The sequence below is a fragment of the Hyalella azteca genome, unplaced genomic scaffold (genome assembly GCF_000764305.2).
Source record: "Hyalella azteca isolate HAZT.00-mixed unplaced genomic scaffold, Hazt_2.0.2 contig10955, whole genome shotgun sequence".
In the NCBI taxonomy this organism is placed as follows: Eukaryota; Metazoa; Arthropoda; class Malacostraca; order Amphipoda; family Hyalellidae; genus Hyalella; species Hyalella azteca.
In genome coordinates, this window is record NW_025940971.1 from 10,493 (window position 1) to 35,894 (window position 25,402).

At 39.4% G+C, this 25,402-nt stretch overlaps 1 protein-coding gene across 1 annotated transcript; it reads right to left on the reverse strand.

Moving 5' to 3' along the window:
* Nucleotides 1-562: 562 nt before the first annotated feature.
* On the reverse strand, nt 563-13,817 carry LOC108664529 (sphingomyelin phosphodiesterase). The gene is made up of 11 exons (XM_018151129.2): nt 13,719-13,817; nt 11,286-11,343; nt 10,848-11,010; nt 9,059-9,205; nt 8,332-8,564; nt 7,677-7,835; nt 6,411-6,608; nt 5,336-5,500; nt 3,123-3,309; nt 2,075-2,259; nt 563-1,402 (listed from the first exon to the last, which is right to left on the reverse strand). The coding sequence occupies exons 1-11, from the start codon at nt 13,765-13,767 to the stop codon at nt 1,228-1,230; spliced, it is 1,719 nt and encodes a 572-aa protein (XP_018006618.1). The 5' UTR covers nt 13,768-13,817; the 3' UTR covers nt 563-1,227.
* Between the last annotated feature and the right edge of the window lie 11,585 nt (nt 13,818-25,402).

Consider the following 25,402-nt stretch of genomic DNA (forward strand, 5'->3'; position numbering starts at 1 on the left):
ACCGAAGATTTTACCTCCTAAGATGTTACTTTGATGGCACCTTGTGACCACAATCATTTCGCCGTCGACATCAGCTTATTTTCGTCTATGTTTGTCATTTTAATTTTATTAACAGCAGAAAATCCTCATGTGGTCTACAGTTATTTCAGTTTAATGTTTTCATGTAGCTTGTCAGTGAGCGGTAATTGCTCAGTAATTCGTGCTCTGAGATGTGCTCTAATTGTTAATCGGTGCGCATAATTTGTGCCCTAATTGGTGATTTGTACGCTGATTTGTGCCCTAATTGGTAATTTGTACGCTGATTTGTGCCCTAATTGGTAATTTGTACGCTGATTTGTGTCCTAATTGTTAATTAGTACGCTGATTTGTGCCCTATTTGGTAATTTGTACGCTGAATTGTGTCCTAATTGTTAATTAGTACGCTGATTTGTGCCCAATTTGGTAATTCGTACGCTAATTTGTACCCTAATTGTTGATTCGTACGCTGATTTGTACCCTATTTGGTAATTCGTACGATGATTTGTGCCCTAATCGGTAATATGTTCGCTCATTTGTGCCCTAGTATATATTAAAAAAAATTCCTTAGTAAATCCAGTATTATATTGTTCTCTCTATACAAACCTTCACCAGACATTTCCTAACCAGGCAAATTATTATATATTTAATCAAGTTTATTCCTGAATTCTAATTTATAAAAAAGTCAAATTTTACTCAACTTTCTTCAGAGGTAAACTTTAAGTCGAATTCTGTTCTCGATGTTCGTATTGTTTCATAAACTCTTCGGAGACTCCTTTTAATTTTACAACCCGGAATAAAATGTTTTCGACTGCGAACTTTGCGCATTTTTATTACCCTTGCAAATATCTTTGAAATTGCAAATGATTAAAAATGATTTAAAATGATTGCATTGCATCGTCTACAATCTACAAATTTTTATAAAATTATCTCTCGCCACATGTATTTATACACTGATCTAAATAATTTTACACTCATAAATATTAACGGGTCCCATTGTCCAAATAATGCCGAGCTTTCTTAGTCACAGCGCAAGCGGTCAATGCCATTCTTAGCCAACTTACGTCCGCAAGCGGACCTAAGTTAGAAACGTCTTCTTGCCGGACTAAACTTGTTTCGATGACCCACTCGTTGGCAACAAATGCATCATTATTTGAAGAAAATCTTACACATTTCTCTTAGTGCACGATGACTTTAATAAGTAATCATCAATTAATAAACAAAGCTTTCGGTGACGTTGTAGTACCCAGGGACTAAGGCCTTGATGCGTAAGCAAGGCTCGTCGTCGGTCCGGTCACCGCCCACCAACGGGCACAGAAAGTCGGCCCGACACTCTGGCCCGCAGTCGGGCAGCTCGGGAGGGTCGGCCCAGAAGCTCCAGTAATGACTGCAGGACGGCGATTATGTGATTTAAAATTAAATTAAATTTTTTTAGCTTTAATCAGGCCTTGCTATTATTGACTAAATGAATATTATTTGAAACATTTGACGATTTTGGAAACAATCAGTACATGAGTGACAGAGAGAATATGCCTGACATGTATTAGGTAGCAGTCAGCCAGTAAATTTTAAAATTCATGAACCAAGCTTGAATTCTATCTAATTTTTAACAAAACATGATCATCAGCTTGAAAAAGTATTATAGAAAAAGCGTCTGCTTCAAACATATGGTTTCAGTACGACTGAAAATCAATTTTATTGAGATTGCGAATTAAAACCAATTGAGCAATTACCGGTAATTTTGACAATGCCAACTGGTTTAAAAGTATTATCTATGAAAATGTTCGTTTGCATTTGTAAAATTTAATCTATGAAAGCTCCTGGAAAAAAAATTAACTCTCAACGGCAGAACGTTGAAGCACAACGAATTTTTATTTCTAAGCAACACCGACATTCAAGTTAACCAACTCTTCCCAGCCTGACAGTATGAAACACTGAAATCAAAATTCGGATAAAAAACAGTCGTGCAAGGATCAAATATCCATCAAATATTGGAAATTCTGAACCAAGACTATTCATGTGGGCAATGATGTGGCAAACAATTCATGTGGAAACTCACCCATAAAATTCATTGAATAAATCGTCGTCTTCGGTCATCTGGAAGACAAGGTCGGCCCACGAGGCGGGCCACAAGTCGGGCAGGTCATATGCCTCTGTGGCGGAGTAGGCGAGGGGGAAGGCAGGGTCAGCTCCGGCGTTCGCCAGGGTCAGATTCATGGAGTAGGTCAGAGACTCCAGGACGGTCTGGCAGAAATTTATGTTGACTCCCAGATTTTATACCATTATAAAAATCAATAATCTTTCCAGATTACTCTTCAAGAAAATAGAAGCCTACAAAATTCAAAGATAATATAGATGTGTACATTTCATTTGTTTCTAGGAGGTTCAAATTTATCGAAAGATTCAAATGAAGAGTTCAGTTTGATTTTTTTTACACGACGAAGCTAGTTAAATATAATGGTTGTATAACTCTAATGTAAATGATGATTTCAGCATAAAGAAATCATCAGATCATCTTCGATTTCTGCCGAATTTATCAAAGATGTATTCATCAGAACCTAGATGAATTCCAAGAGGCTCATCTGATAAGTAACTGTCTTCTAGATGTCGAAGACATTGATTGGTGAGGACCAGGCAATAGGCCAGAGCGACGTATGGCAAGAAAATAATTCGAAAATTCCAATGCAATTATTTTGAAATCGTTCGAAGAGGGACGGTTCGTGGTAATTCTAAATAATTCTTTATGTTTATCTTACCTAACGTCCACTAAATATTTGCAGCATATATTAGATGATCTTGTTATTTCGGATAAACTATTAATTTTTTATTTGAATTTATACCCATAATAGGAGCGACACCGGCCTTCAAGAATGGCAAGAATGGCTGGCTATAATTAAAGATCTTTTCTATAAAGTACATTCAAATTGTTTTTAATTCCAGGAAAGCGTATAAAAATAACGTTTAGCGGGTAAGAAAAAATGTTTAGCTGTTAAAAGTAATGTCTACCTTTGAAAATAATGTTCAGCGGTGTTATGAACAACAATCACAACTGAGTATTGTAAACTGTCTGTCAAGAGTTAACGAACGTCCTACACATCAAAACGTACCCACGAACCACCAGGCCCGTCTACTTCGTACATCCGAAACGACGGACTTTTGAGCCCGTCGGAGCTGAGAGACGGGGCGAAGTACGCGATGCTAACGGGCCGAGTGTTGTTATCGACGTCCCAGTGCAACTGGACCTTGTCGAAGTGGGAGTGCCCCACGAATATAGCGGCGATGGTCGACTCGAATCTACAGTGGAATATGATAGTGTGTGATCAGCCAGTCATCTCAGAGGAAATAAATAAATGATATAGCGGCGATGGTCGACTCGAATCTACAGTGGAATAGGTAGGATCGTGGGTGTGATCGGCCAGTCGTCTCAGAGGAAATAAATAAATGATATAGCGGTGATGGTCGATTCGAATCTATAGTGAATTATGATAGTATGTAAAATCATCTCAGAAGAAATCTGAAGATACATTATATAGCGACGATGGTTGACTCGAATCTACAGTGGATTAGGTAGGATAGTGTGTGATCAGCCAGTCGTCTCAGTGGAAATAAATAAATGATATAGCGGTGATGGTCGATTCGAATCTATAGTGAATTATGATAGTATGCAAAGTAATTTTAGTGGAAATCTGAAGAAAAATTATATAGCGGCGATGGTTGACTTGAATCCACTGTAGAATAGGATTGTGTTTGATCAGCCAGTCGTCTCAGTGGAAATAAAAAGATGAATGATACAGTGTTTATGATCAATTCGAATCTATAGTGAATTATGATAGTATTTGTAGTCATCTCAGTAGAAATGTGAAGATAAATGGTATAGCGGTTTTGGTAGACTCGTATCTACAATATGCCCAGTCAAGCAGCAATGTGGGCAACGAAGTCGATTATTGCGGGTTATGTCATAACGCGGAAGATCCACCAACTCGATGATTTGGCAGTCGAATTTCCCTAAACAATCTTTACAGATGCACGGCGAACTATCGACTGTGGGCTTATCGCTGATGATCGAAGTAAATGAGAGTAGACACCTTAACAAACAAAGTGCAAAAAATTTATCTGCAAACTTTTTGTTTGGCTATTTATTCTTTTAGATTAATTAATCTGAAATTAATATACATTTTAGTTTGATATGATATGAAAAAAAAAATTAATTCATGATTTTATGATGATCACATAATAATTGATAATGTTACTGAATAGTAATCACAATTAATTATGTTATCACCGTTACTATTATCTAAAAATTTATTTTCTGAATCGTTACGACCAGCACCGTTACTACCAGCACCGTTACTGCCAGCACCGTTACTACCAGCACCGTTACTACCAGCACCGTTACTACCAGCACCGTTACTACCAGCGCCTTTACTACCAGCACAATATTTAATATTGTGCTGGTATATTTAATATTGTAGTAATATTGTGCACAATATTACTACAATACAATATTTAACTGTGTCTGCGTATGATCTGCCATTTTCTTAATTATTCCCAATGTGTGGAGTTCTGATGAATCTTCAGCACGTATTCTTTCTGTGATATATATTAGTCATTTTTCTCAAACCGTTTATTCTAATTAGCATGTACACCATTTTTCTTGGATTCGTTTTCGTTTTGTTTTCACCTGTCTAGTGTGCAGCATTGTTGATGTTTTCATTCATTTATTTTTTTATTCTATACCACGAGGAATAAATCTTGGGATAGACGTATTACATCACACAAATTTCTAAGCTTGCTCATTATAAATATTTAAAATCTTGTCTAGAAAGCTTGGGAATGTTTTATACATATGATAACTAATAGGTGCATTTGAGCATGTAACTTATATAGTCATATAGCCTGTTTATTATAACTCATATTAAATTCTGATGGTGAGCGTACAATGCTTCACACGACGATTAAATTTCTTTGAAAAAACATTTGTAAAAAAATTTTGCTGCCCAAAAGACAGTCGTTACTTGCAAAGGAAACCAAAACAGGGAAGAGCCTAGACAATAGTCTTATAAAATGTCATACTCTAGTAATATCTGAGTTAACTCTCCATCCTGAAGGCTTTTCGCATCTAGTCATACGATTGAACAAATATTATATCATTTAGCCATTAGAATGGTGAATTTTAACGTTACTTATTTCGTCTCCAATAATTTGCCGCTTATTGAAATGCAGCTAATTGGACCATAAAGCCGCTCATTCAATTTTTCTGAGAACTGGTAAGAAGTGATATTTTAGTTGATATATTTAGTTGGTAAGAAGTGATATTTACCTTGTTATGAGCAAGTTCATGTTGTGGCTGAAGGCTTCCAGCAAGCTCCCTATGGGGATGTGTCCGATGATGTGCACCTTCTCACCCGCTGCCTCAGCATTTAGGAGAACTTGTGCCAACCACTCAAGCTGACCGGTGGGGTCCACGTGGTTTATGAGCAAAAACCTTCACCCAGCAATAACATTAGTTACTGCTGCTCACTTGTAGGAAATTCAGATACTTGAATTTCTATACTTTTAGATTTATAACAGTCGTGTATAACATTTTTGCATCATTTCGAATCCAGACATCTGATGAATGTGAACGTGGCGGAAATTCAACCCGAATGAGATTGGTATAGCCGCTATAAATGACCCAACCTCAAATGGTTTGGTACCGCAATTCTCACTTCGCCAAAATAGTTGATTATTTGACATTTACACAAATTGGCAACCACCAGACAAGCTTACAAATTATTAACAATTGAAGGTTTAAATATTTCAAAAGCGTTGCCAAAATTAGTGACAATTCAGTTAATTACTCTTTTGGTGGGTAAACAAAATAGTTGTGCATTACGTAGCAAACATTTATGATGCTTTGAAAATGTTAAGACTTTAAACGATAAGGGACCTCTAAACGGAATTTCTGCCGGAATTTACATCGTTTCAACATAATGACAGATTTGCCCTGATTTATGATCTCATTTAAAATTATTTATGAAAGCTTTAGAATATTTTAGGAGGGTTAAATTCCCATAAAATTGACCTAGTGACGCCATTGCGGTAGGACAGAAGATAAGAGCTAGCTCGACTTTCAGCAATTCGATTTGAAGCTGAAGTGGTCATTCAATCCAAGCACGTATGCAAATTGTAAATTTGTAATATATTTCATGAATCTTTGTTGAAAAATATCTCCAAAAATGAGGACGTTCATCTCGTTTCAAACTTATTTGTGGATTCATCAGACGGTCGAGAAGTTTCTGGCTAACAAAATATTTTGTATACAACCTCAATTAATTATTCGACATTTACACTAATTGGCAACCACCAGACAAGCTTATACGACCTAAGACCACAAATCGAGTAATTACTCTTACCAGTTCTCATGGTATCCGTAATTGACGTTGAGGGAGACGACGCGTAGTCCTGGCACAGGAGACCAGTGATAGTACCCACCCCTGCGTACAGTGTCCATGGCACTCTCGGGCACTCCTCCGTCCCCCCACACAGTCTCCAGCAGCGGGTACAGCCAGTCCATTGAGTACCCGTCCGGGTACACGTCAGGAACTGGAAAACTGAGGTTAGAAGAATTCGTCAACTGTGGTCCCTGGTTAAGTCAGGCATGCTTACTCTGACAGCAGAAAAGAGATTTTTATAACAATGTAGTAACATTATATGTCCTATGCTCAGTCAAAGCTCCTGGGTAAACTTTCCGACGAGAGGAACTGAATAGAGAGTTAAGTGATAAAAATTTATTTTTAAGGAACGCGAATGATTTCACTCAGCAATTTGTGAACGGATTTTTTAACCCACCTTATGCTAATCTCATGTATTACCATGCTAACCCGAGTTTTAACTTAAAAATGCACGAACCGACGTCAATGCCATTAACGAAGGAATGTGTGATTAGTAGATTTAAAGTGATAAGACAATTATTGTTTAAATAGAACGATACGAAAAAAACAGAATTTATTTTACGTTATTTTCCCATCATTTATTCTAAAAAGATCACGGAAGCACTCTATGGGTGACATGACAAAAATCGAGTTGATATGGAAGGAGCTACGAATGAATACTAAAATTACTTTGGATTTTTTTGAAATGAATCAATATTTAATGGTGAGGGCGAGAAATAAATAGGTATTCAGTGTTAAACTATAATTTTTCTTTCTAATTTTCATTCATCAACAATTGAAGTGGTACTCCAATTGGCCAAGTAGCAATGCACTTTATGTCCTTATGTGGGACATTTTGAGCCAGTTTGGCTAGGCACAAGGACATTTCAGGGCTACTTTTTCTCCCGGCTCGTGCTGTGCGGAAGGAAGTGTGTCAAAATTTAAAAAATATAACTCGGCACTCATGAGTGACAGAGAGCACATTTTCTCGTCGACGAAAACGTGAAGTCGCGGACAGACGGACGGACATGACGAGCACAATAGGGCATTTTTTCCATAAATGAGAAAATGCGCTAATAATATCATACGCCCATTTGCGTTTCCCATTTGCGTTTTGCGGGTAACACATCTCTCTCTGCCACGTCGATCAATGCCCTGATTTGTGTTATTTTACCTGCTGCTGAATATCACCTTTTTACATTTAAAATAATTGACGTATGACACTGTCCTCCATATATTTCCCCCTACCTATTGACAGGCACAGTCTCGTGGTTGCCCAGCGTGTAGGCGACGGGTGTGTCGGGGAAGTAGCGGCGGATGACGGCCGCCGTGTCGACCACGGACGCGCGGATGTCTTCCTCCGTCAACATCCACACCACGTGTGGGCTCAGGTCACCCGTCACGTAGCTGATCGGTATGGATGATACTTCAGAGATTTAAAAGCAAAGAATACGCCTGAAAATTCCCCATACCTTCATAATAAACGTTTTGGATTCCAGCTTCGTCGTCAGTTTTAAAATTTAGTAAAAAATGTGGTAAATGGAATAGGAAAATAAGTGAAAAAACAGTGAAGTCAGTGAAAATATTTATTGTTGCTTTTACCACGTTATGCTAGTTTTCTGGAAATAACCTAATAAGCATAATAATAATCAGAAACATTGAGATGAAACTTAATTCATGATCACATTGTGTATAAATAGCTCGTCAAACTGACCGAAAATTGTTTGCAGAAACTCTACCTTATTTTGAAATAAATATGTAATCACAAAATTGGTTTATTAAAATAATATTATATGTTCAACATACACATAAATTAGATATATAAGAAAATATACAAATTTAGCCCGCATTGTTTAGCTTCAATTGAATTAAAAATCAAAATGGGAGCTCAAATTGATCGTACATGATATCAGGATTGAGAGTGCGGGCAACCTCGAGCGCAGCTTCCACGGTGCGCAGGGGCGGGTCGCAGCTGCCGCGTTCGGAGCCCCAGCGGCCAGCGAAGACGGTGTCGTTAGTTATGGTATCGTTCCAGTCGCGGCAGCAAGAAGGATGGTCGCAGTTGGAAATTGTTCCTTCAGTGTATTCTGGGTCGAAGTGCGTGTCAGACAAGTGCAGGATACGGTACGTTGAATCCTGAAAATAAATCGATCATGGTTAAATTATACTTTGATACAAAATTAACTTCAACTAGTTCTAATGTCAGTAAAGTAATAAATATTTCAATTTCTCCAATTGATTTATTTGATGATGCAATAAAAAATAACGATCAATATTGTAGTGGACAATAACAACTCAGGAAACACCGACATTGTCACAAGGACAGCAAACCAAGATAGTCTTGCTGAAGCATATTCCTGTATATGTTATATTATTGGTAGATCATCAACAGTTCCCTTGCCACAAGTTCTACAATTTTGACCTTGAAAATCAGCGATGGCCTTAAATCTATTACATTGTTCAATGTTATAAAAAGCATGAGAAATTGAATTGTTGCACTGATATTATTAAAAATTTACTGATAAATATTGAATCGTGGCTGTTTTTGGCATTGTTTGTGAGTGGTTTAGGCCGTTTTCTCTGGCCACTATCAGGCCACCCTGGCACTCGTGTTCTCTGTCAAAGCTCACCCCGACAACCGGCGGCACGACGTCAGGCTTGCCCCCGGGAACGTCTATGGACCACGGCGGCAGAGTTGACTTGCACGTGCCGAAGAAGACGTGACACACGGTGTCCACGTCGTGCTCCGTCGTGTTCAACACGTACAATACTTGCGGCTAAAGTGCATGAGAGGAACAAAATATTAGGAGCGGCAATGCAGTAAGAATCATGATTCTAAGAATAATATAATCATGATCTTGTAAGAATTGTAATGGTGAGGGTGAAGAGATGCATTTTAATACGATAAGATATAGAGTGGGAATAGGAAGATAATATATATGCAGAAATGTACAGGCCATTGTAAGATGAAAGGCAAAAGGCACTGCTGATCAAATGCATTTGGCTGACAAGAGGAATTGGATTTGGGTTCGCGGTGGCCTCCGGTTGGATTATGAAATCAGCCAGCCATGCGGTGCACATTTGTGGATTTATTAAAACAACTCACATACGTCAATATATATTCCCATCATTGACCTCTTCAGTTATAACTTTTACTTAATATTTTTGTTGGGAATGGCCTCAAAGGAAACAGATATAATGTTGCGAGAGAAATATGCAGCATTTTAACTAGATAGCTATCAAATAATAAAGGGTTCAATTGAGGATTAGGTTACGTACGTGGTACGGACAAAATGAGATTTCCATTTAATGAACAAAATACATGTTAGACCAATTTTTAATCAAATAAATTTCATATGAGACTAGCCAGTTACGAGAAAATAATAAATTCTTAAAATAACTTTGGAAGAAGGTTTGGCTTAGTCCAACACTTCGCTCGGCGGCGCTTGACCGAGATTGTGTATAAATCTCAGGCGACGTGATAGTCAGGTACGCACATCATGTCCTGACATCACACAAGGTACAGCATAGTAGTTGTAGTACGCGACATCATCACCAGGTACATCATAGCAGAAGTTGTAGGCGACATCATCACAAGGTACATCATAGCAGAGGTTGTAGGCGACATCATCACAAGGTACATCATAGCAGAGGTTGTAGGCGACATCATCACAAGGTACATCATAGCAGAGGTTGTGGGCGACATCATAGCAAAGTTTCTTCTGCAACATTTTAAAGTAACAAAAACTATGGACGCCGTAGGTCAGTAGCTCCTGCTGCTACACGAGTCAAGAAGTTGTACGTAAAAGTTTCAATAGTCGAACTGCTGTAGTACCTACTGGAGTCAGTACGTGGAGCGCCGACGATGTACCTACAGAGACCTAATCTCATGAAAGGCCACGCGGCGGCTGGAGTCTCCCACGGTCGTCGAAACCATCAGACGACACAAGAAATTGTAGGAATAGTGTCGGACAGCGGCGCCGGCTTTTCATCCAGAAGCTTGGTCTCTGGACCGGCAGACTGCATCCAGCCACGCCCGCTGACGAGCACCGCACCGCTCAGAGGAGAATGAACACCTACATTCTACAAGCGCGCAGCATCAGATTCGAGCAATGCTTTGGATAGAACAAAAATGCATGACCGCCGGTTCGCAGAACCTCAGACTGCTACAAATCGGGGAAACAACGAGTTCAAAGTGCCCATAAAGAAACACGAGAATGTTTGAAAAAACTACGTCACGAATGAATCACAATGCTTCGCATCCAACCCAATGAATACTAATTTAAGAGCATCATGTTGGTCTTGACCGGAACATAATCTTGTCGTCAAAACGATGATCAAGAGTCATTCTGTAACGGTGGCAAGCTTACGAACATTCACTCACAGCAACGAGCTTACGAACATTCACTATTCACTCACGGCAGCAAGCTGCACCATCTCGACGCAGACGTCATCAATGAAGAGATGGAAGTCTATGCAGATTTCTATTGCCAGAGTCTCGAGCTCCTGCTCACTGGCGCCCACGCTGAGTAGCTCCTCGATGCTGGCTACCGCTGCGTGGCACTCGCGACAACCGACATCCCTGCAGTTGGATTGAGGACGAGAAGATTTTTAGGGGCACATTTTTATGACTTTATTTTTCTATTGCTTCCTGTGCATCTAATTATTTTTAACTTTAACCTGAAATCTGCCTGAGTATAGGTCATAATATATTTACATTTAGCTTTTCAACGATCGTAATTTTGTTGTTCTTGCACATTTTCCGTGCACAAACAATGAGGACGAACTCAAGATATGTAAATTAATCACTAGACTGAATATATTTCGTCAGAGTACCTCGCTGGCTATTATACTCACACTTTCTCTTCATGTTCAGGCGACTGGAATATGAATCCGTGAGCCACAAGCAGTTGGCCTGAAATCATTCATGATTTGAGAAGGTCACCGTCGAACTTGCCTCATCGCAAAAATTAAATTTTGAACAATTGCATTTTTCAAGGTTTGTGCTAATAAGCTAATAAAAATTTCGCTAGAATTATGAAGATGCGTTCTTTGAAAACTGATCAATGAACGATCATCGACATGAAAAACTAATTTAGAGCTTTTTCAAAGCTAGAGCGTTTGTCATTTTACAATTTGGAAAATTAAGCTTACGACGAAGCGTAAGACCACTAAGTGAGAGTTGAGTTTCTTTAAATATACGAAAAAATTTGGAAGCCCTCAAATAGACTTGTAAAAATGAAATTGATTTTAGCGCTTTATTTTAGTTCATTATATTAGATATGGAATTCGTTTAGATATTAAAAATATATTAAATTACAGAATTACGAGAACCATATGTTATACATGACACGTTCGTTTATTCGAGAAGATCCATCTTAGAAACTCATTTACAAACACCAACAGCAAATTTAAGTTAATTTTAAACTTTTACGGTAAAAACAATTTTTTTCATCGACTTAAAACCTTTTCTAATATATATTCCGTACATACGAGAATAAATAATTCTCAAAATTAAATGTTGTACCACATTTGAACATTTGATGAGACTCCCATATGCCCAAGTTAAGCTTTATTAAGCTTGAAACTTCAAAATATATAAATAAATTCATCAATATTTGTCACGGGCTTTAAAATATGGCTTTTTCCTGGTCCCATTGATACCTTATTAATTCACGAGTCTCATGTAAAACACAACTCTTTGAATAAAATTTTCCGCAATAAATCGTTCGATGTTGGGTCGAAGGCATTATTGGACTGAGCGGATACCAGGCGTTTTTGTAGCACAGCCAGCGGGATGTAGGGGTGACTAGTAAATTTTATAAAAGTTACACGACTTATGTACCTATCACTGACTCACAAAAAATACTTATTAGTTCCCTATACAAAAAATCGAGGCAAATATTTTAAATGTTGATTGGGTCTACACAACCTCTGAGAGATTGAATTGAGTCATTGTCTAAATGACGACACATTTCCTTACACGCAGTACGATTGCTGAATGGACGTAGCACTGATACGGCGTTTTGTCGGGCAAAAGTGGGTCAGGATGACCCATCAAGGGCTATAAGTGCATTGCTATTTGGACAATGTATAACTAATTTCTCTGAGTATTTATGACGCTAATCTGGCACCCATTAACAGATCAGTCAAAGATGAGAATGAATGAGATGAGGCTTCGGTTGAATTGATGCAGTATGCGGCTAAACTAAAAGTTGGACGGGCCTTTAAACGAAATCAAAATTTTGAGTTTAGGGGAGCTTTAGGAGAGTTTGCCTTTTCGTTCCTGGCTCAACCTGGGTTTCGGCAAACGCCAATTATTGATATGATTGTTCTTATTGTGCTGGAATAAATCCCAGCATTAGCTTAACTATTAGTTTTAGTTTTAATATTTTTTAGTATCCGCGTACACGGACAGGCTCGTTCCGGGATGTGCATCATTTTCATGTAATTTTGCCTGATTTATCAGTGATATGAGCAAGGATGTTCAAGCATTGTTTACTGTTTCATGATGTTCTATCTCATGATGCACAACCTAAAAACTATGTTCTGTTTTCATTGAATCCGGTTAAACTCATAAATGATCTTGATACTGTCAATTATTAGCAGTTTTGCCCCATTTATAACGTGTGTTTGTTTTTTTTAGACCGATTTTCTAGCTTACTGCAGTATCAAAGTGATTGTGCGATTTAATCCAATTGTCCATGATTATTGAACCAATTACTATTTAAAATTCACTTGTGTAACGTAACCAGGCAGTTTGTACTGTATAACCCTGAGCGGAATTTTTCCTTGACAAAATTTTCCTGTTGCCGCCTATATGGAAATTTCTGAATATTCCTAAGCGTCTTGAATTGCTCAATCGTTACCGACTGACGTTTCTAGGAGTTACTATTAAGACTAATTTTAAGTTCTGCCTTCTTATGGTACTCTGTTTTGCAGAGCACGTCATGTGAAGATGGACTGAAAAGAAGTACAGTAAGATTACAAAATTCTGTATTTCATTCTCCGCATACCATCTGCGTCCTCTGGCAATGAGGACGCGACACTTATATCCACCATTGATTTCACTTTGCATCTTTTCGCCAACATGAAGGAACATTAGAAATTGAGCCACACATTGGGCATTTTTAAACTTAATTATGATCATATCAAATGGTTGATTAAATAATCGTGAAAAGTGTTCACGTTTATTAGCAGTGGCATCACAGACTCCAACGACTGAAAATTCAAGGAAGCCTAATAGAAGCTGTGATCAGCCTTTGTCATAAAAACAAATTTTGAACTTACCTTGCAGCAAAGCGACGATGCAGGTATAGAGAATAATTTTCAGGTACATTTCTCCCTCTGAATTTTGATAAAGATAACCATATAAAGAAGATAATAACTCTGAAACGGTTCATATAAATTCAGTCATAAATGTTTATTTCTTGTCGTGTTGGAGCCGCATCCCATCTATGTTAAAGGTATATTGCTCCACGAACATTATTTTATTTCCCATTTACAAATCAATCTTATCAAGCTGCCATTTCCGAAAGAGGACCATTTAATTTGAAACCGTCCACCAATTAAATTGTAATATTTTACTGGAGTAGGAGACCATCCACTTTCTAGTAACACAGATTGCAACGCACAGTTATAATATATCATCGTTTGATATTTTAGCAGCATATCATGTCGAAAAATACGAACAGTTCGCGGCAATATTATTCACTTAACTTAGAATATGTAGCATCTATGGCTTATATCATTAACGTACGTGTCATTTAATAAATGATTTATTAATTTTTACTTGAAAAGTGTTTAGCCAACCAAAATAATCCCGATATGAAGGTAAACAATTCCAATTATTTCATCAGACAAGAGTTACGTCCTATTTTAATCATCGCAAGGCAGTAATGATATGCTGTTCAGTTAGCCAGGTCAGTGCGGCGACAGATGTTTGTGTGACGCGGGAATAAGCAGATGAGGCTGGGGGAACTTCACAGTGACTCACGATAAGACGATCTAACACTCCTAATGGAAAATTACCTGATAATATTCGTAGATAATATTTGTTTTCGTGTCAGTATGTTTACACAACAGTGCATGAATCTAATCTTTCACTTTTATTCGAAATAAATAGCATGGAGGCAAATTTCGACTTTTTTCTAGATTTATCGGCTGTCAATTGCGAACAGCGCTTAAAATGAAAGAAAAAGGTAGAATCTCACACAAACCTTAAGAAATATATAAGTTAAATATATTTTCTTAGTCAAGCATAATAGCTAAAAAAGAGGAAAAATTTACATGAATAAAAGTAAATATCCTTTATTGCAAATTTTCACACAAGTTATGACTGAAAATATTTGATGATATGAATACCTTCAGCCGAAAACTCGAACATTTCGGTTTCCTAATGAATTATTATAAAAGATTTTTAACGAATCAAACTGTGCCACCTGGATGACGGTATATCTATAGAGAAATAAATAATAAAATTTTATATAATAAATATAGAGTGGCAGTGAGTAGCTTCTCTTAACATTTTAGAGTAGCTGAAAAATTATTCTTGAATGGTAAAATTTAAAAACTGAAAGTCGTTTCATTATACTTTTAAGGAACAAGATAACTCAGCATTTATTTTTCATTAATTTGTCCTGACACAACGAGCGCACAATCTCAGTCCACGACTAACGGTCTGCGCGTTCGCCCGATAGGAGTAGCACCAACCAGGCGCAGTTGTACCAGCACTTATTGTACCACGAAAGAGGAATTTTATTAAAGAGGTAACTGAAATATTATATATTGACAAAAAAGAAATAGAATTAGGGGCCTTGAAAATCAGCTACCGAGCAGCAATGTCAGTCATAGGGTTTTATCTATTATCTCTTGTCTTTCCGGTGTGTCATATTCAATGTTTATTGTTCATGTAAAAATGTTGTATATTGTTCAATGTTTATTGTTATTGTTCATGTAAAATGAGTATGTTCAGAGGTACCAAGATTGTGATACTGTCAAACTGTAGCCATAGCAATAGGCAGAGCACGCGCCTATTGCTATGGCTGAGCAATAAACAAACGTCGCAGGCTGCATTGAAGCCGAATTTTATCGTTATTTGGTTAAGAAGAAAGATATTGTTTGTATAGATATATAACTTTGCTTTCTCGTGATATGTTAATCGCAGTCACATGCTATGTCCATTGTGGCTCCACGTTACGTATCTTGCTGCTCCACGTTACGTATCTTGCTGCTCCACGTTACGTAACTTGCTGCTCCACGTTACGTATCTTGCTGCTCCACATCAACAGTGTTAACAGTCAACAGTGTTAACAGTCAACATTGTTAACAGTCAACAGTGTTAACAGTTAACAGTCAACAGTGTTAACAGTCAACAGTTAACAGTTAACAGACAACAGTGTTAGCAGTTAACAGACAACAGTGTTGGCAGTTAACAGTCAACAGTTTTAACAGTTAACAGTATTAACAGTGCTAACAGTTAACAGTGTAAACAGTGTTAACAGTTAACAGTGTTAACAGTTAACAGTGTTAACAGTTAACAGTGTTAACAGTTAACAGTGTTAACAGTTAACAGTGTTAACAGTTTGTTCATTTGAAATTTTGAAGTAAAAATGTTCATTTGAAATTTCGTGCTTTAGACGGTAAGGCAGTGAATGGAATAAGTGGTACAGAAACGAAATTGCTTGGTGTGGTAGACTTGCAATCATCTTTGCTAGGATGTCCGATTGACGAGCCGTTGCCTTTTGCTGTCATAAGTGCCGATGATATGCCGTGTTGTGCAATACTGGGTGTTAATTTTATTGTCCGAAACAAAACTTGTTCTTGATTTTAATGGGCGTTTTATGAAACTTGATTCTGGGTCAGGACGTGTAGACGTCCCTTTGCATCTGTGTACCGACGCGAATTGTGTCAACGTAAGTTACCGGTACGTGCTGGCATATCACGCCAGTGACAGCAGTCTGAGACCGTCATCTGGAGACGAGGATACAGATGAGAGTGTCAATGTTATAGATGGCATGGAACGATTCCAATGGCAGATTTCTCGCAGTGACCTGGTATTGTTACAGAATCGTGACCCAGAAATTTCGCAATTAAAGGTCAAGGTAGTGGATAAGGTACCTGCCAAGTCTTGGCGCGAGCGAGAATTGCGGCGCTTTAAAACTAATAGTGAATCTTTGCGTGTTATGACAGATTTGCCTGTAATAGAATGAAATTATTCCGTACCTGTTGTACCATTTTCTTTATTAGTTGACATATTGTGTTTAAAGTTCATGTAAAGTTGGCTCATATTGGCAGAAACAAGTTGATTTCAATAGTAGGCAGACAATATTTTCACCCTTCACTCAGTCGTGTTGCTGCAGATATTTGCTCTTCTTGTGTTCATTGTCAGCTATACATGCAAAGTATCTTCGCAGTTGAAAACGCCGCCAGCCATCAAAATTAAGTCCTTGTTCCCTTTTGATCTTGTAGCTATGGATTTGCTTCAATTTCCAAAGTCGTCAGCCGGTCACGTGGCCGCATTAGTGGTAGTAGATCATTTTTCTAAATTTTTATTTGCAGTTCCGTTGAGAGATAAAAAGTCATCATCTGTGTGCAAGGCTGTGTGCGATAGTATTTTGCCGCACAATCTTCGGTTACCGTCCAGGGTTTTGACTGATAACGGACCAGAATTTCGATCGAAGGAATTTAACGATGTTTTAGCTATGTATAACATTTCACACGTATATTCAACTCGTTACAGAGCAAGCGGAAACGGAGCAGTTGAGCGATCGAATAGAACTATTACAAGAGTTTTTAAAAGGTATTGTTAACGAAAACGTATGTTCGTGGCATGTTGCATTGAATAAGGGAGTTGTCGTGTACAATAATACCTGGCATGTTCAAATTAATGATACTCCTTCCAATTTTATTTTGCATAAAGCTCACAATACTGATGTTACCATTCCATTAGATTCAGCAACTGTAAACACCTGGAAAGATGCGCACCCTCAGTTTAAGTCATTTTCATGCGGTATGAAAGTAGCAGTCAAAGCAATTAGAATTGGGAACCAATTGTCGTATAAATTAGGTAGGAAGTTCAATGGCCCATATACTGTATCCAAGGTGCAGAGTAACGGTGTGACGTACGAAGTAACTGATGATGCTGGTGATATGTTGAAAGTGCACCATAAGCAGATGAAGCCGTGGGTCAGTCCTCCTCAGTACCTACTGCGATATATGGATGAAACTGGTGACCCTAATGTGCGTGTGAATGTCGATCATGGTGGTAATGATGAGGCCAATTATGTTTTGGAATATGACAGAACTCATAATGATGTCGAATTTCCACCGACCGCATCGAGCGATAGTGACTATCCCGAGGATGAAGCGAATGATGTGGAAAAAGGTAGCAACGCGAGTGGTGCAGGTGATGTCGTGAGTGACGATTTGGAGGATGAACGTGTGCCTGAACGTGTGAATGATCCTGACCTGGTGAAGGCATTTTACGAGCTGAAGACAAGATATATCCTTTATGTCACTTCAAAAGATCTGGATGCCGTCGTGTTACCTGGACGACAGCCGCAATCCAATGGTGAAAGAAGTACACTAGATTTGGCCTTCGAGCTCGACGGGGATGAAGGCAGAGTAGAAGATACTGGCCTGGATGACGTGTGTAGAGTGTCTGCCCCTCTAGAAGAGATTAACCCGACCAAGCAGTTTGACATGTCAGTGTCAATGTCAGCTATACAGGATGTTGAAAGGGAGCCGAACGATGCAGACAGTTGTGCGAGCGAAAGCTTTTGGTTGTGGCTGGATCAGTCTATCTCCGATCGTGAAGACGTGTCGATCGCGTCGAGGAGTGAACGGGCCCAACAGTTTGAATGATGGCTGGATGGAAGACGTGTCGGATGTAGTTGGAATGGATACCTTTATAATTGGAAATCAGAGGAGGAATGCTTTGGACGCAATGTCATATCATTTGAAGCATGCGCGAGAGGTTGTGCGAAGTCAAAAGAAGGGCAAAACTGAACTTGAGCATGGAAGGTGTGAACAGCTGCGTACGTCTGTAGAGCCTGATGTAGGTGAAGTATCGGACGTCGTAACATCGTTGCCAGAAGGCTCGAGGGAAGGTGTGAAGACGAGATCCCGCGGCCCGGTTCAGACTCACCCCAATGTGCAGGGGGGTGTTTTGGAATATGTACTCAGTCGAGACCGTCGTAAATAGTTGAGTTATCGTTTTAGTATGTTCGTGATTTATTGTCAATTCTGATAGCATCTAAATGCGTTTTATTTACTAGCTAATAAAGTTTTTACTGAATCCATTGAAACATGTCTGAAGTTGTTTATGTATTGATTTGTTAGGCTTCTGTTAGGCTAGGTTCGGAATTCTTGTTTTAGGTTTTATCACCCTACACGTGTACGCATATGGTTAAGTGCAATGCTTTGCACTTGGTGGGGGTGATGTAAGGGAACGTATGTTATTGTAAATATTAGATTATGTACGCTATTGTAAATATTAGATTAGTAATTTCTATTTTAGGTTTTTAGTCACCACTGACGTGACCTCGCGTAGGAATCCGCTGTATCTTGTCATTCGTTTGTGCGATTCCACCACAGAGGTACGTGGGTCTTTTAGTCGTGCTTATTTTCAGTGTTGACAGTGCCCTGGTGTTTGTGAAGTTATATTTATTCATGTATCATATGTCATCAGTGATATATTTCTGCGTTTATTAGTTTATTTATTCATTAGTTCTAATTTTGTATTTTCGTTTTTGTATGTGCAGAAAGGCTCCGATTCTAGAACTTGCTTCGATCAATAGTGAAAATAGTTAGTCGGCCTAATGAAAACGCACGGTTTTGTTTTGTTTATTGATTTATTTTTTATCCATTTTTAGGTTGTTTCAATTATTATTTTTTGTTCATTTATCCAGTTTTATTAATCCTCAATAGCAATAATTATTAAGACACGATCATAAGTAAATGTCTGGTGGCCACTGACGGCTTTATTTATCGAATGGGCCCCGACAACCTGACAACTCGGAAATCGAAGAGAAGCGACTCGTTCGCGATCTATAGGAGTGTTGATGAACAATCGGGTCAATTTTGGTGATCACATACCGGCAATAACCGCAAAAGGTAGACGACAGATGGGTGGATCTGGCGGACGTTCAGAACGAGAGAAGCGGAACCGATGATCACACTCTTCAGAGCCCTTGTAATACCTATCCTTGAATACTGCTGCCAGCTCTGGACTCCGTTCACACTAGGTGCAATACGGCAACTGGAAGGAGATCAACGAACCTTTACTTCCAGGATCAGAGGGATGGAGAATTTTAACTACTGGGAGAGGTTACAGCGACTGAGTCTGTACTCACTGCAGAGAAGACGGGAGAGGTATGCCATTCTGTACACATGGAAAATGATAACCGGAATGGTGCCAAACTTCGAGAGCGAGACCTTCAGGATTCAGACATATCACAACGAGAGAAGGGGGAGACTGTGCAAGATCCCCCCCTACGTATCAGATCCGCTGTCAGATTTCAATCCCTGCGAGAAGGATCATTCTCCGTGGCAGGACCAAAGCTGTTCAACGCCCTACCAAGGGATCTAAGAGAGGGGGAGTTTACCCTGGAGACCTTCAAGAGACAACTAGACGTGTTCCTGAGAACAATCCCAGATCGACCTCCCCTGCAACACTACCAGCGGCGAGAAGCAAGCAACAGCATCGTGCATCAGGTGGCCCAAATGAGGGCGGATGAACGATAAGCAGAGGCGGCGATCCATCGTGGCCTGGGACTGCTATGTCCCAAACAAATACTAAGGAATACAAAGGGAGGCTTTTGGTGTTGAAGGCCGATCCAAACATGGGAAAAAGTAGGTATATTCATGATATGGAATGCAAAAGGTTTCAATAGGTGCAGATGTACGTTTATAAATTCTATAAATTCTATGAATAGTAGCTTTAGTTTGTATTCGTAGAATACCCTCTTTCCTTCATATTCATCGTGTTGCGTGGCGTTCCAGAATGCTCTCAACCATCAAGTTCTGCGAGGGATTCTTGGAGAAAAACGAAACCTAGTTGCTGCTAATGGGCCGAATAAAAAGAAAAAGCGCTTCTCCGATCTCAAGAAAGAAATTGGGAGTCACCTCACCGGTATGAGCACTTCTCGCCATCCGCATCTAGACGCTCACAAACTCAAAATGAAAAAAATGGAAACTGAGGAGAAAAACGTGGACGCATTGCAGAACCTGGTAAAAACTGCCCTCACAACAATCAAGATGGGCGCCGCAGGGGTGCAGAATGAGACGTGTCTCTTGCTGCTCCACAGTGCTGGTGCCAACATAGGCACTCTGGGTCATTCTCGGTAAGGGTACATAATAATGTTCGTGGGCATTCGTGAAGAAAATAGGAATGAAATATTTTAAAACCCTAACGAGCAAATTTAATGATATATTTACTGTACTTAACTATTCATTTATTGCAATGACATAGGTTTACAAACCGATTGATTTTACAGCAAGCAGATGGAAGGATTCACGGACGCTTTAATTGGTCGCTGCAGGCTGAGGCTGAAGGAACCATGTCGACCTCACACCATGTCGTCGACCTTTGGAACCATGTCGACCTCACTACGAAATTGCCATCAACGGGATTCTACCCTTACTACGCTGTGGCGAGCGACAAGAGCACGCCGGGGTGAGAGAGCCTATCCAACAGGTGCACCAAAAGTGTCGCGTAGGTGCCCCAAGGGGGTCGCGTAGTTAGTGGCACTGCAGAGGAGCTGGCAGTCCAAGTGATTGATACACTAGTCGAGTTTGCTCTCATCGAACCAGAGAACTTAAGCTATTTGATTGGTGAGCATTAAAAGTACTCCAGTCATCGTAGCAAGTATTTTGTTGCTTTCGCGTTTTTAAAACATTCTAGCAAGCAGGTTTTTATTTTCGTTTGTTTGTTCTGATAAGAATGTTTTTAACAAAGTTATTTGTTCATGCTTTAACACTTACAATTATTTAAACGTTTGAGCAATGTTAAATGCTTATCGTTCGCATAACACTTATTACTTCCATTCAAGACAGCAGTTTCATGATACTCAATTTTTCATTTGCTTTCAGCGAATCATTCAGACGGCCAATACCAATCAGTTGGTTTCCAAGCAGAACTCTCGAAGCGCTGCCAAACGAACACAAGAGAAGGTCGTGCCCGAGGACTTGAGTTTCCGGTTGTTTGGGAGGGCGGCCATTGGCTTGGTTTGTGCATCAAAACAACTAAAGATAAGTCTTCCTCTTCCAAGTTCTTTAAAAAGTTCCTGGAACGAGCGAACTGCTTCCATGATATGTTTGGTTCAGGGCGCGGCTTTCATGAGTATAAAGCCGTGATGGACGAGACGGATGCGAAGGATGGCCGTGATGGACGAGTTCGTTTGTCTGCATGGATACTCAGTGATAAGGTTCGTCCAGATTCAAAAAATATTCTTTGGCCACAACTCGGTTATTGCAATGAATGAAGGAAAGGTTTTTGGGTTTTATGTTGCTGCTGACTATTGTACCACTAGCCTTCAACACTTGATTCGACTGGATTGAATACAATGCACAAATTAATAATTGATTCTTAAAACAGGTTCTCAAGCTCTGCTTTCGACTCCTTGAAGGTGCTTTACCGCAGCTATCAGGCCCTGATTTTGACTTATGAAGAGAATCGGGAGACTGAAAATGATGCAGATGAAATGAAATTCAAGGTACATACAAAATTCACATTAGTTTCAGCAGATTATTAAGCATATGATACTAAACTTCGTGGTTGAATATCTGCTTTGGATATTTGAAAAAATTATATTGCAGATCAGGGGTTGGGATTTCGCGCTAGAGCTGTGTCTTCAACCTATCGTCTCGGTGATGGTGCTGAGTCAACGGGTCGACCAACAACTCTGGAGCATCAGAGCGTGGATCGAAGAGTTGTTGAAAATATTGAAAACGATGGAGAACGATCTACGAAAGCTTAAGGTTGCTAGCCCTTTTATTACCTTCGCTTCCGCCCACTACTGCGGTCTTGATCGCGTGATCTATCACGTGTCTATCAGACGTTGAGTCGTCCTCAATCTCTATAAGGTCAAGTGAATTGACACCGGAAACAACTTTTGAAACATTTAAGGGGCCAGGCTAATTTCTCTTGTGTCCAATCCAGTTCCGGTTGGGGAGACTATCTGATACACCAGAGTTAACAGCAAGACTATCGAGACTACCACAGCATTTTGTTATCGTCAGTAGACCTATTCAACCGCCCGGCCTTGCCGTCTGTGCTTCATCCGTCAGTCGTCTGCGATTTTACCGTCAGTCGTTTGTGATTCTACCGTCAGTCGTTTGTGATTCTACCGTCAGTCGTCTGTGATTCTACCGTAAATCGTCTGTGATTCTACCGTCAGATGACTGTGATTCTACCGTCAGGCGTCTGTGCTTCTATCGTCAGTCGTCTGTGATTCTACCGCCAGTCGTCTGCGATTATACCATCAGTCGTCTGCGATTATACCATCAATCGCCTGCGATTCTACCAGCAGTCGTCTGCAATTCTACCGTCAGTCGTCTGCGATTCTACCGTCAGTCGTCTGCGATTTCTACCATCAGTCGTCTGCGATTCAAACATCAGTCGTCTGTGATTCCCCCATCAGTCGTCTGCGATTCTAACATTTGCCGTCTGTGATTCCACCATCAGTCGTCTGCGATTCTACTGCCAGTCGTCTGCGATTCTACTGCCAGTCGTCTGCGATTCTACCATCAGTCGTCTGCGATTGGATGTCGATCTGTTGCCTTCAATGGCTCGCATTAATCTCTTAACTGAGTATCAATATACACAAACTATTTTACCGTTTTCGATTAATTTGTTTGCCGAGTTCTCTAATTAGGATTATATTCATATCCGTATTCATTGAGTACCACAACAAACGTATCGCCATACTATGCAGGGGGCTGATATCTTCAATTGTCGCTATAGAAGACATTAGCACTCAGCCGCCACAAATCATTCCATTTCACGAGGTGCAGTTTTGTTTAGTCTGTCACAATTGAAATGCGCATCAGAGTTTAGATAATTTCCACGCTTCAAGCAGACAGCGAAAACTAATCCTGGAAAATAATACGAAACTGTAACGAGGGAAATGAGTAAAATTCTAGCTACCATCAAGATTATAGCTGAACATATAAGATTCAACGGCCCACATTTCCACGTTGCGCTGTGTGCTTATAATCGCTTATTAAGACAACACAGCGTCCTTTTTTATTTTCCAGAATAAAATCCTCATTGTAGCACAATTGACCAAGTTGCACAAGAAAAATCAAAGAGTAGGCTTTCCAGTCGTTGCTGAAGCAAGAGCCTGTGGTTACGATCTAGAATATATTTTTGTTTTGGTTTCCCTTGTTAAAAGTTGTTTATTCAAAAACAATACCAAACATGCGCTGCAACACCAAACATGCGCTGCAACACCAAACGCGCTGCAACACCAAACATGCGCTGCAACACCAAACATGCGCTGCAGCACCAAACATGTACATGCGCTGCAACACCAAGCATGCGCTGCAACACCAAACATGCGCTGCAACACCAAGCATGCGCTGCAACACCAAACATACGTTTTAACACCAAACATGTGGTGCAACAAATATCATACGTTGCAACACCAAACATACGTTGTAACACCAAACATGCGCTTTAACACCAAACATGCGCTGTAATACCAACATTCGCTTCGCTGCAACACCCAACATGCGCTGCAACACCAAACGTGCGCTGCAAAAATACATTAGTTTATTTCGAATATGAAAATTTTCTTCTGTACCGAACGGCTGCACAGAAAATAACTCTGGATGGTATACTCATATATAAAGGATGTCATGCTTCCATCTCCGAGCAATCACTTTCAAAAACAGGCAAGCACGTGGCATTTATTTAATATCTTAGTGTTATAGAAACATCTGCCCAGGTAAGTTTTATTGGAGGCAAAAATCGTCTTCATTACTAAACGCAACGTGATTATATATTCAATTGCGACTGCTTCTTGAACGCTGCTCAGTGACAGGAAACGTTTTGCAACAGAAAATGACCCTATTCAACATTATTTAATGCGATAATTGCTGCTATGCTCATATTTTTAAATGATTCTTGTTGCCGAAAGGCGAAAGCAAGCAGTATACCATATTATTCTCACCGACATCACGAGGTTTGGTCGAGTTCCTTATAATATCACAATTTTTTCGCTATCAAATTTTTTACTGAGTACATTAAGTTTTATTTCATATAAATTCAATAGACATAAGTAAAACCGTTTTACGTGACAATTACAGATGCACAAGTACAACCGGAAATAATTCTGATACCTTAAATAAAGTTAAAATCAAAATGGTAAATCCAATTGCTCTCTAAAAATTGACCGGGAATGAAATAACCAATATTATTTAGCGATTTCAAATGAATGCAAGCTGATTCGTCGTATGATTACTTACAAAGACCGTAACAGGACTGTGAAGTGACGATGAGACGAACCTCTACGGAGCCTTCATCGTAATGATGCCCAAAGAGCGGGCGCGTCATCAGTGATAAGCAATAGTAGACTTCATGTCTTCGCGCCCTCCGATGCAGTGCGACTGTTTGTACCATAAAAACTTCGAACCTTTCTTTTGAAATATTCTCTGGCATTTGAATTGTGACAGACTGAACAAAACTGCACCTCGTGAAATGGAATGTTTTGTGGCGGCTGAGTGCTAATGACTTCTATAGCGACAATTGAAGATATCAGCCCCCTGCATAGTATGGCGATACGTTTGTTGTGGTACTCAATGAATACGGATATGAATTTAATCCTGATTAGAGAACTCAGCATACAAATAAATTGAAAGCGGTAAAATAGTTTGTGTATATTGATACTCAGTTAAGAGATTAATGCGAGCCATTGAAGGCAACAGATCGACATCCTTAATTATGGGATCAGGAGTTAGAGGTTTTGCAT